Source organism: Pseudorasbora parva, chromosome 1 (genome assembly GCF_024679245.1).
Source record: "Pseudorasbora parva isolate DD20220531a chromosome 1, ASM2467924v1, whole genome shotgun sequence".
NCBI lineage: Eukaryota > Metazoa > Chordata > Actinopteri > Cypriniformes > Gobionidae > Pseudorasbora > Pseudorasbora parva.
In genome coordinates this window covers 28,970,821-28,990,408 of record NC_090172.1, presented here as the reverse complement: position 1 = coordinate 28,990,408, position 19,588 = coordinate 28,970,821, and the positions used below count along the sequence as shown (strand labels likewise).

The 19,588-nt window shown below is 39.7% G+C and overlaps 2 protein-coding genes across 3 annotated transcripts in view; one reads left to right on the top strand and one right to left on the bottom strand.

Moving 5' to 3' along the window:
• dpy19l3 (dpy-19 like C-mannosyltransferase 3) overlaps nucleotides 1–13,508 on the top strand; it is a 51,227-nt gene extending 37,719 nt beyond the window's left edge. For both annotated transcript variants that reach the window (XM_067437575.1, XM_067437583.1), the window contains exons 17-19: nucleotides 2,973–3,105; nucleotides 10,381–10,539; nucleotides 11,748–13,508. In XM_067437575.1, coding sequence (XP_067293676.1) covers nucleotides 2,973–3,105; nucleotides 10,381–10,539; nucleotides 11,748–11,936 — 481 coding nt within the window. In that variant the 3' untranslated portion in view covers nucleotides 11,937–13,508. The remainder of the gene's footprint in view (nucleotides 1–2,972; nucleotides 3,106–10,380; nucleotides 10,540–11,747) is intronic.
• Nucleotides 13,509–13,740: 232 nt separating this feature from the next.
• Nucleotides 13,741–19,588, bottom strand: part of si:ch211-186j3.6 (neural-cadherin) — a 309,028-nt gene continuing 303,180 nt past the window's right edge. Inside the window, exons 32-33 of the mRNA XM_067437563.1 lie at nucleotides 17,415–17,569; nucleotides 13,741–16,425 (exon numbers count right to left, since the gene is read on the bottom strand). Coding sequence (XP_067293664.1) covers nucleotides 15,880–16,425; nucleotides 17,415–17,569 — 701 coding nt within the window. The 3' untranslated portion in view covers nucleotides 13,741–15,879. The remainder of the gene's footprint in view (nucleotides 16,426–17,414; nucleotides 17,570–19,588) is intronic.

Below are 19,588 nucleotides of genomic sequence, written 5' to 3'. Positions count from 1 at the left end.
GAATATGTTTCTCTTCTTATGTGTCCAGCAATCATAATTATCCTTAGTTATAGGTCCCATGTAACACAAACAATGAAACAAAATGTGAGTGGGTGAAGCAACACACTTCTTTAATTCTGTCTGATTTGACACAGACTGACCCATGAGTGCTTTTTGTCTTGGCAGATTAGGACTTTTAAAATTGTATGTAAAACTGTTCTGAAATCCTACATGGGTATTATATTCACTAGTAAGATCATGAAAGCAATGGAAACTTTACTAGTATCCAATCATTTTTGCAGTAACTGCTGCTTACACATGTATGTAGTCACCACCGAAAGCATAAAATACATGCTGTCATGCGTGTCGAATAGCTGGAAGCCATTTGTCTTTGTTTTGTCATCCCTGTGAAATCATATGAAAGTGAGATAGGGCTGTTAAGATGTCTCACTGGTGATGAATTGAGCATTGAAATCCATAATAATTCTGCTCTATGGTCCCTGTTATTGATGAAGGATAAAACATAAGTTTCTTTACTCTATTATTGAAGCCTTTTGCTGTGTCGGAAGTGCGAAAAAAAAAGGTTTATAAGGACAAGGAAGGCCAAGGAGGAGATCATTTGTCTCTGATGAGATCTGTGGTACTGTAGTTAATCATGTGCTTCTCTGTGGATGATATTTGATAGAAATTTGTCTGAGTGGAAATATGGAGGTGGAGCTGTGAGAACATTACTTTGGTGTCTTGTCTGAAGTATATTTGGCTGTTTTTTTCACACCGTGTTTGAATATTTTGCCTAGTCAACATTGTCAGATTAGTCTCAAAATGTGCACAATATTATACCATATACCCCACCACAATAAAATTGCATATGATCATAATACACAGAGACTTTACTTTTGAATCTTATTTGAATCTCAAAACACATTCATTAGTGTCCTGGGTCTTTTTATGAGTGTAATTAAGGACCCTATACAAAAGTCTATTTTTCCACATTGTTCCCGGGGTTAATTGTAAATTCATTTGAAACAATAAACCAATTGAACCTAAAGGGAATACATTTGTCTCTTTGTCTTATGTGGCCAGCAATCAAAATTAGACCTTAGTTATAGGTCCCATGTAACACATCAACAATGAACCAAATGTGAGTGGTGCGGCAACACAATTGAGTTCTGTCTGATTTGACACAGTCACAGACTGACCCATGAGTGCTTTTTGTCTTCCAGATTAGTTCACTTGTTTGAAGCAAAACCTCCGTAGGTTTAGACAACACATCAGTGCACTGGAACAAGACAAGATATCTGAAAATTTCTCTGTAGACTAGAACGTTTTCAGTGAATTCATTTCCATTTTATTTTGGAATCTATTATGAGGGCTGCTCTCTCTTTCCACAGAAGTCTGATAGCGCCTGATTTCCCATCCGTATTCCCTACTAACATCAGAATGTGTCATGTACTATATATGTGACCGGAAGTTTGTCTCAGAGGGAAAGGTCACTCGAATACTTTGAGCCCACTGTAATTGGAGGCTGTTTTCTATCTTTTTTTTTTTTGTTGCTCTTTCATTGCTGTTTTAGTAAGCTACAAGAAAATAGCTGTTATTCACCCTGTGTGAGTGTGTTTGTCTGTCTATGTTAACATCCTTTTGTGTGTGGTAGGAACAGACAGAGATGGAGCAGGGTTTGTTATTGACAAGGACTTTTTGACACAGGATTTTAGATTGTGTGTGCATGTGTGTGTTTGTGTAACACATAGACTCTTGGCTTAAGTTATTGAACTCAGAGCAAGGTTGTCCTGTAAGCGTCCATGTTCGTGGTTGACCCATAATGACCATACTAGCTCCTCTGTAATGAAACATTTCAGCCATGGATCCAGTATTTAATCAAACTCATTCCAGATTGGACAGAGATGAAACCATCAAAACCTCCGTAACCTTCAGACACTGTCGTTTTTGGATTGAGCCGCAGACAACCTTGAAGCAAGATGTCTCTAACAATATTTCGTTTTATTGCCTAAACAAATTGAACAGATATGGGGTGGGACTTTTAAGTGCTTAAGGCTGCTTTTTTTAATCAGTGGCTGTTTTTATTTGTTTTGCTTCGGGACCCAGATTATGTTAGGTCTGACATCAAGTGATGACCTATCACAGTTTCAAAATTTTGTGGAAAATAAAAAAATGAAACCTTGAAATATATTAATGTTGTCGTCTGGAGTTGGTGAGGTGCTTGCGACTAACAATGAACTCTTGCTTGTGTACTGTATGTTCATTTTTGGTTTGTCGTTCGTTTGTCGAAAGATCCACTCTTTCAACGCATGTTTGTACATTTTGGGGGTGGAGCAATGGAGACGGGTGTCTGTTTGGGTTGATTTCAAATATCAACAGCGTTTTTCGGAAACTGCTTACTGCACCTTTGACTTGGTAGTTTTATTGATGGTTTTTAAGGATGAGGACATGTCACATCTGTTCATGCCGAAATCTGGAAAATATAGCTGCTTTACCAATTCAAAATACATTTTCAACAAAAGATATGGGACCTGTTTTCTTCTCCTCGAGGCTCCTGTCTGGTGTAGATGCTGATATAATGTTTAAGCTGAATTTGAAAGGTTATGTTTTGATAAACCGATGGCCTCTGAAACATCCGTCAGGCTATTCAAAAAACATATAGCTTCAGCACTTTCCTACATGCCAGGCACATATAGAAAATGAAAGGAGAAAGAGTACATTCAGACAGTGTGCCTTTTCGGCCTGCAATAGATTTCCAACCTTATGCGTGTCAGACATCGGTGATGGGAGTGTACAAATGACTGCGTCCCTCCACACTGAACCATTTCACATTTCCCTCTTCACCTGAAATAAATGTCTGCAGATTTACCTTTTCTCATAAATGTCAGCACTATATATCCATCCCCCTTGTGCAATCCCCTGCCCTGATATATTAGTGAAACTGGAGAAGTGCATGTAACAGAGCTCTCTCATGTTTATTTTTTTCTCGACAGATTGAAGACGCCCAAACGGGCAGTGTTTGCAGGCAGCATGCAGCTTTTGGCTGGAATTAAGCTATGTACAGGGAGAGTATTGACAAACCATCCACACTACGAGGACCAGGCGCTGAGGGAGAGGACCAGACAGGTAATAGTCTCAGCATTGTTTTCACTCTTGTTAAGTTTGCTTGAATCACAATTCAATCCAAGTTCTACTATGTCCAGGACCTCCAGGTCAAGTTTTTGTTTACTTGGTGCCAATACTAAAATGTTGCAACACCAGTCCGGAGAAAGTTTTTCAGGACGCAAGCAGTAATCAAGGAAGTATTGGTTTATATATTTATTGAATTTATATTATTAAATAAAATATACATAATAATGTTTCGCTTCAGAACTGAACATTTGGTCTGCACCAAAAATTAAAAAGACTTCTCAGAAACATATGAGCAAAGATTCAAATAGTTTCTTTTGCAGTCATGCCTCATTATGCAAATTGAAAGAAATGAAGCAGCAATAAATCAGTGTGAAATAAACAAGATAGTAACACTAAAAGCTCTTAAGATACTGTTAGAAGGAATGAAAGCACTGGAGTCTGTAAGTGTATACCTTAACAAATCAGTTGATAATCATAATGATATGACAAATGGGCCGCATCAAGAGGATCATGAACAAATGGTTCATAAAGTCTCTTTAAGAGCTTTCTTAATGACATATGCACTTGGCCTCATCAGCAGAAGTGTGACTTTTGCCATAATTAGTTTAATTTAATTATGTTTCTCATAGGGGTGGTTGGAAGTTTGACACATCAGTGGGTGTCTTTATGAAGTGAAATAATCTCCACAGCACTGCTGTTATATGTGCCATGACTTTCGAATAATGGTGTATAAAGCAAATAGGCAGGACATTTATAACATTTGGATTAAAAGGTCTAACCTACACTGGCTCAAATCCTCATCTGATTTGAGCTGTTATTATTGCTTGAGCACCGATGGTGTGAGGACCCTATTGGAATTGCTCTATTATTCTTGTTCTATGAAATGAAATGCATTTTTAGGGCCTCAACATACTCCAAAACTCATGCAACTCTGCACACATTATCGTCCGGTATGGGTTCTAGAATTAGGCATGGCAAAATGGCTCATTAGCATCACCTACAAAATTTCATTTAAGTGTCATTCACGCTACGTTTCACGTACGAGTATGACATTCGGTAGACACATGTAACAGCCCAATACCTGCAAAAAAAGTCCCTGGGAGCAAAATCTCAAAACCAACAGGAAGATATTTAGAATTTTCTCTGGAAAATGTTTACAGTTTTTGCCATTTCTCGTACTTTTACAATCTCCTCCTAGAGATTTAATCTGATAAACATCATATTTGGTCATTCTAATCTAAAGACCTTTGTGACGTTAAATTGCAAAGATCTTGAGTTTTCATCCGTGGAAGCCTTGCACAAAACAGCAAGTTGTTGTAACTCAGGCATTCAATGTCCAATCTGCCTCAAACTTCACATGTTTGATAAGTGCCCTGGCCTGAAGACATCTACATGCCAACATTTAGTTATAGTCATTGCGCCATCGGCTGGTAGCAGGAAGTGTGGTAAATACAAATGACTAACGTAGCCCTCCTATTTTTATATACTTAAATGCATATCGTCCACCATTTCCCTAAAGCTACAGGGTAGCGGTGGCACAGATGCGAGAGCCCTTTCGTCGCTGCTTGCAGTTTTAATTCTTGATTGTATTAGCTGTTTCTTTCAGACATAAATGGAAGAGAGAGAGACAAAGTCATGTTTTCTTTTGCTTAACTACCAGACATCTGTCTGTAACAGAAGTTTATGGCATGAGTGTGTAAGGCAGAATGTTGAGGTTAATAGGTGGTAAAAATCAGAGGAGGAATTCTGATGATCAAATGAGGGTGTGTGCGTTCACACATTTGTGCATGAGTGGGGAGGAAGAAAATATGGATCTGAACAGTTGGTGGAAGACCAGACTCTACGCTAATGTTCTTGCTTCATTCAGAGAGTTGATGAGAATTGATCTAACCTGAAGGAGCCAAAATACCATCAAATCAGTTCATTAAAGTAGAGGTTCTCAAACTGGAGGCATGCAGAGAGGTTGCAAAAGTGTGTGTGGTGGATGTGGACTTTAAAATGAGGAGGCAGTCCTCTCTGGGTTTAGGTTATATCAGTCTTGTGAGACTGCCATAAATTCATGTAATAGATAGAGATGATGTTTACACAGTTTCCAGATTCACCTCAACTTATTGTACCTTTATTTACATTACAATCAAGAGGCAACCAACACTATAATATTTTTGTTTGTTTATATAAGCATATTATTCATTAAAATCAAGTCAAATCAAATATAAATTTGACCAGTTTTATGCATCTTTAAACTTTTCATGTTTTTTAACAAATAACAACTAAGTAGGGATGTGCCTGAAGCGATTTCAAATAAATAATAGAAACCAATCTGTGTTCTTGTTCGATAGCACAGCATGCAATTTTAGATAAACAGCCTTGTCGTTTTGTTAGATTTATGTCTTTTTCAAAGATGGTTTTACTTTGAATCAAACTTCATAATGTTGCGACTCACCTTGTAGCTGGTTATTTCGGTTAATCTCTTTCATGAAAACGTTTATTTATTTATTTTATTTATTTATTAATTTATATATTAAAAAAACTTGCTTAACAAAGGCTGATGAAGTTGAAGTTGACTATGCTGACCACAGTAGCCTATAGTGGATGCACCTTTAGAAAGAAGTGCACCTTTCACACGGATTACATAACAGTGTTTGTTTTAAATTGGTTCGTTTAAAAGCAGACATTTCAAGATTTCTATATATACCCTATATCGGTGAGGCAAGTAGCCTTTACGCTGAGTTTTGGTTCATTTGTGTGACGCGCTCCAGTTCACCAGAGTCTGAGATGGCAGAAAGTGTATCCTGTTTGTTTTCATTATTTTATAAAAGCACAAAGTTTTGCTGTTTGTGTGAGTTTGCACAAATAAAAGAAGACCCATTATCGAACTGTCTTACTCTTATCTGAGTTGTTTCTGCTGATATCAGGAGAAAAGGAGTGATTGTGCCGGTACCTCCCATGTCATACAGTAAGCGCACCATACTCTAGCTTCCACGCACGGTGCACACAAACAATTGGATTTATCTAGGTTTATGTTATAGCGAGCGGCCAAGTAAAGTTGCCACTACTTACATGTTTCAAATAAGCCATATTTGAGGTTAATGGATGAAAGGCACATGTTTGGATTTCCTGCCCGGCATACTGTAGGCCTAATGATTTATCACAAGGACCCGCCGTTAACAATCTGTCCCTCACGGACTGTGTGACTTCACTTCTTGTGGAGTTTTTTCTTCTTCTACATCTGACAATTAATACAATTCTGGTCGCACTAAGCCTCTTTTCGTCTATTAACGTTTAGTCGACTATTAGCGGGCAGTGCTGGCAGTCCTAGTCAAATGGATTGCATTCATGGATCAAAAAACAAAACAAAAACCATTTCAAGTATATTGCACATAACTGAAAAATTGAGTTATCAGAATAGCAAACAGCACAGTCATGCATCGAAATATAATGAATCAAAAAAATGCTTAAATGCATAAAAAAGCACATACCATTAAAAAATGTTTTTTAAATGAATTGCGCAAAAGTGAAGCATGAATTCAAATCTACCCAATGGCACACAAAATCTTGTTTTCTGCTCAAATTCTGCCCAATGCTCTTTGAGTACTTTGTCACTGCTGCTGCAATAAACTTCTTCATCGATAACTTCATCTGACATTATTGATGAGACGCTTCCTTCCTCGCCTCCTTTGAGAAAATGCAACATAAACTAAACATGTTTTTACATACAAAATAATGTTTTTAAAAGTATTTATTAACATTTGATCATGAAAAATTGCCTATATGTCATAGCTGATATGTTATGAATCCATAATTCATTTTCAAGGCTTATTAGGTTGGCATTTATTGTAACCGTAATGTTGCTTGTTTGGTTGCCATGGATTTCATCAGAACGTTCTGTTCTCTTTATGGTGTGGTATGTATCTGTGGCTCATGAGAAAATGAGTTTTAGTTGTGATAGTCTGTCAACATCAGCTCATAAAAAGGGCACGGAAACCATACAACTGGTCTTACAGCAGCATTTCTGGCACGTTGAACTCCTGTCTGTGTGATATATGGAGTTGTCAAACCTAATCATTGCGTCTTCAATTATGCTGCCTTTTGCTCCATTAATTGAAATACTGCAAATATGTTTTTGTGGTTTGTGAAATTGTATATGCACTACTGTGACATGTTTTCTGCTTGTTTGGCGGAACTGTTTTTCTGCTTGGTTTATCACATAAGAGCAATGAAAATGGCTAACATTTTAAATGTTTAAATCCCCTTTATAGGCACAAACATTTAACCCTTAAATGTATGAATGTTTCAACTATCATTATTGCAAACGCTCATGGATCTCTACCTATTGTTATAATATCAAATTTCAACATATTCAAATCAATATTTTGATCACTGACAGTTTCTGACAGATCACTGACAGTTCACTGACCAAATCCACCATCAAGTAACAGTGACACTAATATTTAATTGCGTTCAGTTCTTCCTCAGCAGTAAATGAGAGCCATTCCGAGTTTTGATGACGATACATCCTATTTTTTGTTTTTGTTTTCTACCTGCGGAAAATGATGAGTGAAATGCCAGTGCATCATTGTGTATAAGACTTATAATTAATCAATTGAGAAATACTAAGTAGGTTGATGTTCAACTTTAAAGGGATCATGAACTGCGTTGTTGTATTGTTTTATAATGCTTCCGGGGGTGCACTTATAATGTTAGAATTCTTTTTACATAAAAATTGTTATAATTTATAAATAAAAGTAGTTTTTCCTACCCTGATTTTAGCCCTCTGCTCTGAACGCAGGTGTGTCAGCTGTCAGACTTCAGTGTAAACACCCACTGCTGTGATTGGCTAATGTCTTTCCGTTTGAAATAGTATTACTCTCTCTCTCTTTTAGCACATTTTTACTATTACAACTCTCAAGGTTTAGCCTGACAAGCCAGACTCACATCAAGATGTTTGGTCTGGAAACTGACCATAGACAGGGCTCAATCCGAGGGGGCGGGATAAACGGTTGTCTTTCAAACTCCCTCTGCACTCGATAGGATATCGCTACACCAACCAGAGCAACAAAGGTGAAACAGAGCTTGTTGATAGATTAAATATTCACCGTATCCGGTCAGCAAAACTCCGAACACATCTTCCCTTTTTAAGATTGACTTCAGTGCCGTTCTTTTCTCAGAGAAAAGCTTAACTCCAAGTCTTTCAGAATCGCAGTCAAAGCTGATTCGAAAGACCGCCGTTCGCCAGTTTCTGTGTTTACTAGAAGCACGCAAGCGCAACTCTGCCGTCATTACGTTAAGCCCCGCCCACCGACTCTATACACGATGTGATTGGCCCGACCAGAGTTTGGCGTTTACAGTCAAAAAAATGTAGTTCAAGTAGAGTAAAAGTACCTGTCCTAAATACTACTCAAAGTAGGAGTAAAAAGTAGCCATTTTAAAAGTCCTCAAGAGTAGTGAGTAGTGAGTATTATGCTATGAATCTTTTTTCACCTTATACCCTGCTAATTAAAAATGTAGCTACTCTTTTGTGGATGATTCTCAGTAAGAACAAAACAACCTGAGATCACCAACAGTATTTCAATATTTCTTTGACAATATATTTTTATTTTACTGCTAGCAACTAAGTAGGAAAATTTTATTTTCCATTTGAGAAAGCAACAACAACCATTGTACAGGGTTTCTTACGATTAATATCAATAATAAAAAAAGGTTGTACATTAACAATTCTTGAGTTCTTTATTTTCAAGACACATTCATTGTACTGCTTTAATTTCAATAGATATTTTTTTCTGTAAAAAGAATACACTTAAGATATCTGAATAGAGTAACTCACAATTTCCCCACTGATTATTTTTGCTTGCAATTAAAAAAATAAACCTGATTTAAATATATATATCTGATGTTTTATTAAAGTTATTTGATACATGGACTACAATTTTAATTGGCCATATGTGAACACATAAATATGCACTTCAATATGCTGACAGAAAGCAGGTTTATGTGTTTATATGTTAAATGAAATCGATGTAAGGGACAAAAATCTAGTAGTGATGATCGGTTAATGCCTAATGCACTTTAAAGCCTGGCAAACAATCAAGCTGAAGTGAAGTTTCCAGCAGATGGCACTCGAGCTTCTGCAGCGCTAAAAGAATACGGCCCGTGTGCGTGTATTAGAAAATGTAATATTCTGCGGTCAATTTCTAGTAATTGTTTAAGGCAATTTGACGATTTCAGTCATCATACAGTAGCCAGCACTTACCCCCTTTCATAAAGTGCGCACGTGCCTCTCACTCTCACACTAGTCGCAATGGTTTCTTTGACGGGAGTCATGCGCATGACGCATGGAGACGCAGGACTGATTATTGATCTTAGCCAATCATGTTGACAAGAAATAAATAAACATAATGTAGCGACGGCAGGTTTAGGGAAAATAGCGCAGTAAAAGTACCGATACATCACTTAAAATTTACTCAAGTAAAAGTACACTGTGTTTAAACTACATAAAAAAGTACAATTCCTGAGAAAAATGACTCAATTACAGTAATGAGAGTATTTGTAATCCGTTACTTTACACCACTGCCGTTAAATAACAGATTATTGTTATCCTAAGAGAAACAACGCAAGTTGACGTTTAGTAACTGGTTTGATTTACTGACACATAGACAAAGAACATCTGACCGTACATGAATCATTACATTGCAGATCAGAACGCAGTTACTTACATGTTGCATTACGAGCCCAGGCACTGCACAATATGTTGTAATCCTCAACGGCATGTTTATTGCTTGGTAGCTCGATGTGATTTAACACTAGGCCTATGTTACATGTGTGAATCGGTGGGCGGGGCTAAACAGGCAGTGAGGAAGTTTTTGATCTTCTTCTGCAGAGGCGGTTTTTCACCGACGTCAGTCTGGCACATTCTGAGATAGAGCGGTGTCTGGTTCTGGTGTCGATAAAAGTTTTCTTTGACTAACAAGGAAGTTTTCAACTCGTACAGGATATTCTTTATCACGATTAACTTTTATATATCAAAGGCTGAATGAAAAGTTGATTTCTTAATTCATGACCCCATTAGGTATCCCATACTAGGTATGAGTTTGAGTAATTAGTGTGTGCCAAACCAGTGGCATAGGTCCCCCAAACCACTTGTCCACTTTTTCAAAAATCCAAATAACTTTGAAGTACATTTTTACTACACGTACAATAAATGTACAATCTGAAACAAATGATTAACCTTTAAAGCTTTTTTCCATTCTTTGCCTGTTTTGTTCCCTGCAGGTATATCAGATCTATGCGCGTCGGTCTGCTGAGGAAGTTCATAAAGTGCTCGGTTCAGTTGGAGCGGACTACATCGTACTGGAGGACAGCATCTGCTACGAGCGCAGGCACAGCCGTGGCTGTAGGCTGAGGGACCTGCTCGACCTGGCAAACGGTCATGTAGGTCACACAGCATCTCCAGTTCATGCCCACACACACACTACATTTGTTCCATTTCAGTGAAAGTTTCTCTGCATGAAGCAAAGACTTTTTCAAGGAAGCTAAAACTAACAACTTTGCCCTTTACCGTATTCTTCACGTGGCTATAAACAAATATCATTTGGGTTTAGACACAAAGCTCACTGGTTTTGCTTTTATTATTTTTGCCTTAGAAATATCTTCAGCTCTCCGAGGTGTTTTCATTTCTTACAAAAATTGCATTTAGATTTTCTGTGTAGAGTTGATGCTTACATTTATCATTTTGTCACATAATCTTTTTCTCACTCACCCAAAGCTCATAATTATTAAATACTGCTTCACCCGGCGCGCAATCTAGCTTAAGTGACTTTTTTTCCTTCTCACTTGGGTAGCTTGATTGTTCTGTAGCTGATTATAGTTGTGCATAATATCTGACAAAAGCAACATTTTCAACTTCTAAGCTGTAGCACTTTATATTTGTGTCTGCGCACACGTCAGCTGAAAGAAAAATCATCTCTTCCACATAGAGCTCTGGCTGGAAATAGCTTGTCAGCAGTTGTCATTCATGCGTCTGAGGTGAATGCCATGCCTTTGAAAGATCTCTCAGAAGTTGCCTCACTTGCTCCTCTGATCCGACTTTGAGCAGTCAATGAAAGAACGTCGCTCGCTTACTCGTTTGATGCAGCCAGGTTCCTTCCTTCAGGCTGCCTTCAGCAGTCTGAATCAGATTCACTCTTGTACCATGGTCTGTGTGCATATGTTGTTTTAACCTTGATTTAATCTGTCTGGTTTAATTAAACCTTGCTAATTGCAGACAGAATTACCAAGGATGCTATGTATATGCAATACCGATGGCCCAGAAACAGCCATGTGTTGAGTGGGATATTCTTTTTTTTCTTTTCTCAGTTCTGCTCTGATCTCTCCCATGGGTGGCGGTTCTTTCTATCTCTGGGTGCTTAAATGATCTCTCAGCACCATTTCAAGGCCTTTCTGTTAATTTGGGAATATATCTCAAAGTAAATGTTTAAAAAACCTCAGGGCACAATTTCTCTAAGATTTCAAAGATAAAGAAGTGGAATGCTCTTTAAAAGAAGACTTCTGAAGTTCTGCTCTATTTTTTTTTCTACTGTAAAATAAATCATCTTATAGAAAAAAAGCACCGTCTCACACAGCATATGTGTTTTCTACAGATCATGGACGGCCCAGGTGAAAACGAGCCGGACCTCATCCCGGCGTCTCATCCACGGTTTTGCGAGGCCATTAAGACCGACACTCCTCCATATTCCACCCTCTTCACGCGAGCGTTCAAAAACAAGACCTTTAACGTGTACAAACTCAAGAAACTCAAGAAGAAAAACAAAGCGGAGAGCGGCCCGTAGCGCTCGTTCCTCAACAGCAGTCGCCCACCTTCACTGGATGGCTGAACGCCCCATCTGGAATGTTCAACGAGTGTGTGATAGTAGCAGGTGTGTGTGCGGCTGTGTGCTTGAGAGAGATCGGTGAGATGCCTGATTGAGCCAGCGCACGTTAGATTTGGTGCGTGTTTGCGAGCGTAAATCTTCTGTGAGCCGGTCTGCCGCAACATAAGCTCAAGTTTAACCTGGAGAGAAGGGAAGAAAATCTTTTTCTCACAGTCTGTCGCACTCCTTCACGCTCTCGCTGATCATCGCTTGTCTTTCGACACGTGCCCTTTCACCAAGCACATATTTATGTTCGTTCCTGTCACACATCCAACAACATGAAACCAGAGAATAGAGATGGGGAATTTTTAGTTTGTTTGTTGGTTGGTGTCAAGATGAGCAACATCCTGCTGTTTGGCTGCTTATAATGTATACAGTTGTATACCGTAATACACACTCACACAAAAAAAAGTTTTTGGTCAGTTTTACACTAACATATCTGAAGAATCAGCCTTACTTATGGGCGTAGAGGAAGTGCCATGAATTCTCATTCTGAGAATACATCAAATTTACTATATGGAGTACGACCTAGAAATAGTTTAAAAATATCTTTTTTTTTTCTTCTAGATTTTCAATGTGATCTTAGACTTTTGAAATCCACTGTATGCGTTACATGCTTTAGTTGTGTAAGTAGACATTGTAAACCAATTTACAGGGACATTAAATGTAGTTTTTTTTTTGTCGTTGTTGTTTTAGGATGAATAACAGAGCTGAAGTATTAATGAAAGTTAGAAATGTCCCATGGAATGTCCTTAATCGTCATTGTGAAGTTGTTTTTAATGTAGTTCAGTGGAGATATTAACAGTTTGAGTAAAACTGAATGGTCAACAGTGTTATGATGCTAATTTTTTTCTCTCTCAAGTTCTAAACGAAGCCTTTAGTGTATGAAAGTGCCTTTCCATGTTTGGATACGCTCTGCTGCACTAACGAGTCATGATTTCAAAAGACCTTCAAATGAGCGGCCTCAAGTGCTACAAAAATGTACCTACCTTTGATATTTGCAGCTGTTTTTTTTTGTTTTTTTTACAGGATGTTAGCTGAATATCTTTGAAGAGGTGTTCTGTTTGGTGCGAAACACTTTCGAAACTATTTAGTGTTTAAAGATAAGCATGGTGTTTTTTTCCCCCCTGAACATTCGGTTTGTAACACGAGGGCTCCTCTGTGACATTCTGTTATTGTATTTTAATGTGGTGAAACAGCTGCTGTTACCTTACCTGTTAGACAGTTGACACATAAACCCTTGCTTCACACAATGTTTCTGTCACAACACTGTCCCTCAGGAAAGGATATTTATGCAGCTGTGTGCTTTGATTTCATATGCTGACATTATTCTAACTGTAAGAGTTCCCCGGTACGGTTTATTGCACTATTTGTTTTACTGTGGTATTTCACACAGATGGATTAGTTTTATTTGTGTCAAACGTGTTGATTTGTCTTTGGAGGTTCAGTGTACATTTCCATTTTTGTATTAAAACAAATTTGTATGTTGAATGCTGCAGATGTTCAAAAGATTTCTGTCATCTGAAGCCGATTCAAAAAGGCATTTTGATAAATGCGGGTCAGAGATTTTAGTCCGCTATCATTTCATGTTGTTACATTATCCTCAGCTAATTACAGCTCTATTTCCATATTAAAAAATAGGCCACTTATTCAGCAAGAGGCTTACAGCAGATAAAATGAAAACAATGCAGTTTCATTTTAATATAGCAGTATTTAACAATAATCATTGAACAGAAGAACTCCATTTATTAAGGAAAAAAGAAAAGCAATTTAAAGGATGCAAATACAAAACGCCAACATACCTTTACCAACTCAAAGAAATATTAAATAATACATGAAAAAAAGCTGAACAGAATTCAATTCATGTATATATTTTTAAAAAGCAGTTCTGTTTTGATATGCACAAATGAGGTAAAAACATTGTTTCACAAAATAGAGTACTGTATATATTCACCACACAAACAAACAGGTGGCCTTGGTTCAAAATCAATGAAGAATAGGTTTTGTAAGATAAGGAATTCTGTGATTGAACAACAGAGCCCATCGTGATTCATTCATGAATACTCTCACCTCGCACCCCTTACGAGGATGCCTCCAAGCGCCAATCCCGTTGGCCTCTTTTTAACTATGAAATAGCAAGCATTGCACTTCAAGCTACATGTCTTAGCTTTAACTCGAAAACCTTTTTTATACTCTTGTTGCTGCCTTTGGAAATATTGGCACTTTTTGAGATCTGTAATAAGAGTGACGACTTTTCCATCGAGTTTTCCAACTCCCATGATCCTTTGGTTCACAGCATGACAGTGAGCGATCAGTTCACATTAGGATTAGCACTCTGATGTCTTTTAACACACTCCTACTCGCTCCACTCTCCTCAGCCAGCCTGTCATGCTCCACATACGGCATTCTCCGGAAAAAATAAAAATAAAAAAATAACTGAAATGATAAAAGCAGGGCAAAAAACATTGCATTAAAATGCATAAAATACAAGGTTGGCATTTGAGGCCTCACGGGGGGAGACTTTTAGTTATTCCATTTGCACACACAAGCTTGCCTTGCCTTTCCTTTCCTTCACCCCATGCAGCCTCACCACATGCGTCCACAAGCCCATTAAACATGTTACATGAGAGGCGCTCAGGGTCTGAAATCGCTGGCCCACCACTCTCTGAATGCACCTGGTGCCAAGGCTCATCTCTTCACTGCAGAGCCGAATAATGTGATGGGATACAAGTAGCTATTTATAGTAGAACAGGAAATGACGATATGGTCGGGTGAGCTGGTTTGGTTAATAATACGATACTTTCGAAAGGAAAGTTCATTCTGGAACTGTAAGCTCCTTCAGAAGAGCTTGATCTCATGTTTGAGTTGATCGCGTGGAACAACACACACATTCGTATGTCTTAATGGCTATCCTTTAGTTTGGCAGACTCTGACTGCTACCACTCAATAAAGCGAGAGAGCCAAGAGAGTTTTCGATAGTTTTCAGCTACACTTCCATCTCATGCCAGCCACTCAGCCTTGTCCCTCAGACACATTTATATTCCAGCCGTTCCTTCGCTCCTTTTTGGCTAGAAAGAGAGGACACAATTTGTATTCCCAAGCAATGTCTCCTAAAATGCCAAACAATAAGGCTGCTTTCTGTTTCATTTTCCTCAGTGTTTTTCACACATCTTCAGTTTTTATTGGACTTTTTTTTCCTGCAGACTGCCTCTTTCATCCTCGCATCTGAACGAATAGAATCTAAGCGGAAGGGGTGAGCAAAAAGAAAAAAATAAACAGTATCTGAGTATGAAGTTATGATTGATGAACACAAGTGGCCACCCTGACGGAACAAGCGGTGAACTGATTTCAGAAAGCGGCCCGTGAAGGAGGACAAACCTTCTCCTTGTCACATCTGAGCATGGCAGTTTATTTTTCTTCCCTTATTTCTTTTATTTAAGAACACATAGACCATACAGACATATAGAATGGAATATCAGGGAAGAGCTGATCGAAGCACGTCCAAGATGCTCCGCCAATGTTGGACACAAAGACGACAAAAATGGTTCCACTAAAATCATTGTCATCCGCAAGTCACTTTAATAAAGATGCCTGGATGTGATAATAAAGATTCTGGGCTTAAAAATTGCCATGACCACAATTTGCTGTATCCTGGATTAGCATTTCTCATTTGCTGCTCATTGAGAGTACCAAATGCCACCCGGCTCTGTACGCAGAGGGAGTTTCTCGCATTAATTAATACATCCAGAGAAACCCGAAGCGTAGAAATTTTCGGCATAAGAAAAATCCCTCTGGTTTTTAGACAAGTCTTTAGTGGTCTCCCTCCTCTCCTCGTGCTGCAGGAACTCTTCCAGGCAGTTCCTTAGAGGTCGCTGCCCTCGGCCCGCTCATAGAGTGCTTTCAGCTTCTCGAAGCGCGGCCCCCACTCTTTCAAACACTCGTGACCTGCCGCCGTTCCCTCTTCCAACCCAGCGGAGCTGAAGGAACTCAGTGACCCGGCCAGCGAGCCGCCCCCCTCCGTGGAGAAGACCTGCAGGGAGTCGAAAGGTGCCGTTTCCGGGTGCTGGTCGGCATCACGGATAATTTCACACAGGTAGCGGGCCAGGTCCTGGCTGGAGAACGACAGGCTCTTGCGGGCCAGCTGGGCCGCTCGGCTGGGGTTTGCAGTCTGGCCTTGAGCCGGTGAGCGGCAGGGGGGCACGTCCCTGCGGACGGCGGTGGCTCCCGAGGATATGGAGGAAGCGGTGGTGGCTGTACCCGCTCTGGAGGGGGGGTCAGGCTGGCAAAAGTGTTGCTGTTGCTGCTGGGTGGGAGGATGGTGGTGGATGGCTCGTGATCGGCTGTACTGCACTGACTGGGCTGGGCTAGGCTGCAGGGACTTCTGGAGCTCTGCCATGTCATAAGCGTTCTGTAGGAGAGTGGGAGAGAGCGAGAGAGGGGAAATTAAATGCGTACGGCGCTGACAAATAACAAGCTCATTAGCGTTACATAAAGTGCCATTACATTCAGGAACTGGTGTAATAGCAACAGCGTATGTCACAAAAACTGCTACGACTAATAAGACAGTGCTCACTGACAAAATAAGCTGCTTGTCTGTACTTCTTCATCACGTAATTTATTATCCCCCAAACTGTTAATGGCATTAATCCGGATTCAAGCTGCTAACGCCGCATTCTGATTAACACCTTTGTGCACGTCTTCCTGCACCTGAGAGGAAGAATCCTGACAGACGCAGTGAAGAGCCCGGCATTACACACTCAGTCAACACAACAAAACGCGACACTGGTCTCCTTTTCCCATTGAACGTCAACATTAATCCCATTCCACCGAGGATGATTCCCCTCATTATATAGCAGTTCAGCTCTCAGGGAAGGAAGAAAAACATATAATGCTCCTTGAGGAAAAAATAGATGAAGAGAAGAGGAGGAGGAAGAGCGACAGAGAGGGAGGTGTGGGTGTAATTGATTACATGATGTGTGAAGCTTCATCAGATGGAGAGGATCAGAGCACCACTATGCATCTGATAATCATATAACAGGATTTTACACACACACATATATGATCCTGCAACACATCAACACCCACATACTTCAGATAGAGAGCAGGCAGTCACCTCTTGTTCGGTGTGGTTCTCATAATAAAAAGCCACATTTTGAACAAAATAAGTTTCCCCTCAGCACTCAGCGAAGCCACTTGTCATCAGCAGCAACAGAGTGCATTTTTTAAATGTTAGAGGTTGTCATAGAGACAGACTGACAAGGGCGGCTCACTGCGACAGGGCGTCATGACAACCTGTATACGTTGTCATAGTAACTTTGAGCGCTCAGCTGTCCTCCTGTGTCAGATTCGCTGAACTGTGATCTGAAATCAATTTTGAAGCAAAAGTCTAGCACTCACCTGATCCTCCTCCCCGCCGCCCTCCTCATCGTAGTTGAGCACGTTCTCTCGGATGTCCTCCCAGCCGTCGTGGTGCGCAGACACGTGATACACTCCCTCCTTCAGCCCCTTATAGCTCCGCCAGCGCGTGTACAGGAAAATCCCCAACAGCAACACTGCGGAGGCACAGGAAGTGGTTGAGAATTACCTTGAGTGCTGATCAAGGATCACTTTAACCTATTACAATTCAGAGGAACGCTGGCCCTGTTCCCAAATCAGTGGGAACTAGTTTTAAGTGAGCTGGGCTATGAAAGCGCATCGCCTGGGGCATCCCTCAGGCCGCGCTTCCCTGGTACTAAGGTGGCTTGATGTCAACGTGATGACTTCGTAGAGATGGTCTCGATTTGCCACAGACACATTATTCTAGCGAGCGCTGTGGCTCGTGTCAAGTATAGCTCGCTGAATCAATCCTGTTTGGCACCACTCTGACCTTTAGAGTATATTATCTTGCTATCGAATGCCCAGTACACTTCAATCTGCCAACACTCCATTCTCTCTCTCTTTTCGATTCAGATATCGTCTCCATTTACCTTCTTTTGTGTGCTCGCCTTTTGTGCGTTTCATCTCGCTCACTCTCTCAATCTTTAGACCTTTTGAGATTTTCTCATTCCCTTCCTTCTATTGCTTCCACTTCATTACCTTGGCTGGGATAATATGGGTCTTTTGTGACGTTTTAAGGTCGACCCCCGTAAATAATTTCAGGTTTAGACGTTTATGTCAAAGATGTGAGAACCTGACAAGTGGTGAAGGGACCATAAAGAGGCATATAAAAGCACTGTGTCCGGTAGAAGGTATCATAATGGCCGTGTTCGAGCTTGAAAATAGCTTTGGATTAATCAAAAGGAGTTGTGCTCTTAAATGAAAAAAAACTCAGGACAAAATTCCACTTAACTGACTGAAAATCACACTCACACACCCGCAATTTCAATGCTCGCCGATATCCCTTCCACACACAACTGCGCATAAAATATCTGCTCTTTTAAATGATCCGTCATGCCTTGTCACCACCAAAGAAAGGCAGATGCTTGGAGCTGAAATACGTTTTTAGTTTAATTTGGTTCTTGAATCAGGGCAATGAGCTGAGTTCATGATTTCAAAGAGGGGGGAGTCTTTGTAATCAAATGCACCCTTTCTAAAAGCAGTAACGATTTGGTGAAGTGTCTCATTTGTAAACAGACAAGTCATATTGGTGAAGGAGAACCATTTCTGTTCTGACACATGGCATGTGTTGCTGCATAGTTCTGGTACGTTTTGTCAGGCTTTGTAGATGACGATGACAAGGTGTGCAGAAAGCCATACGGAGTGTGTCTATCCAACTGAGATCTTTTGCAAAAAAGAGATGTCTTTAGACAACTGTGACATGTGCATGATATAAAGAATGTGTGTAAAAATATGGCAAATAAGTGACTAAAAAACTACAGAGATTTTTCACACTGCTTGCCCAGGAATGTCCACTGTATGACAAAAATGCTGAAATTTACACAAATGAATCCCCTATTTATTGCCAAAGGTGACTTATTTAATTTAATGGTTCATTCTTCATCAATACGCCTAAAAAATGACCTAAAAGCCAATGTGCTCCCTCCTGTCTATTTCTGTCTCTCCAACAGTGCAACTTTTCAAAGTGATTTTTAAATGCATCTTGTGCGGTTGATATTGAGTGAAAGACTTCTTCATCTGATTCCAGACAAGCCTTCTGTCTCCTCACTGCCTGCTTCATCGATCACATGACCTCTCCAATCTGACCTCTCAGGCCCCTCTCAGGACACCCAAGACCAGCCTGGCATCCTAATCTCCACAGCAAAGACGATAAACACTCCATGCACTGTGGAAAGGAATTTGGACATCTCGCTTCTGTTACTGCTTTGGAAATAAAAACAAAACTCAAACAAATTCTGAATATTCCAGACCTTTAACCAGTAGATTTTGTTTTCTTTTTCTTTTCTTCGAGCACTTCACAGATAGGAAAGAGTGAATAGAGCTTTTCAAACATCTATCAAGGTTTCTGATAAACACTGGAACAAAACACATTAAATGATGATTTCTCATGGTCATTACATTTATTGTGTTTCTCAAGGAAACATAATAAATCAATGCCTGGGCAAAGCATTTGGTTTTTATTAAATGGAACGCAT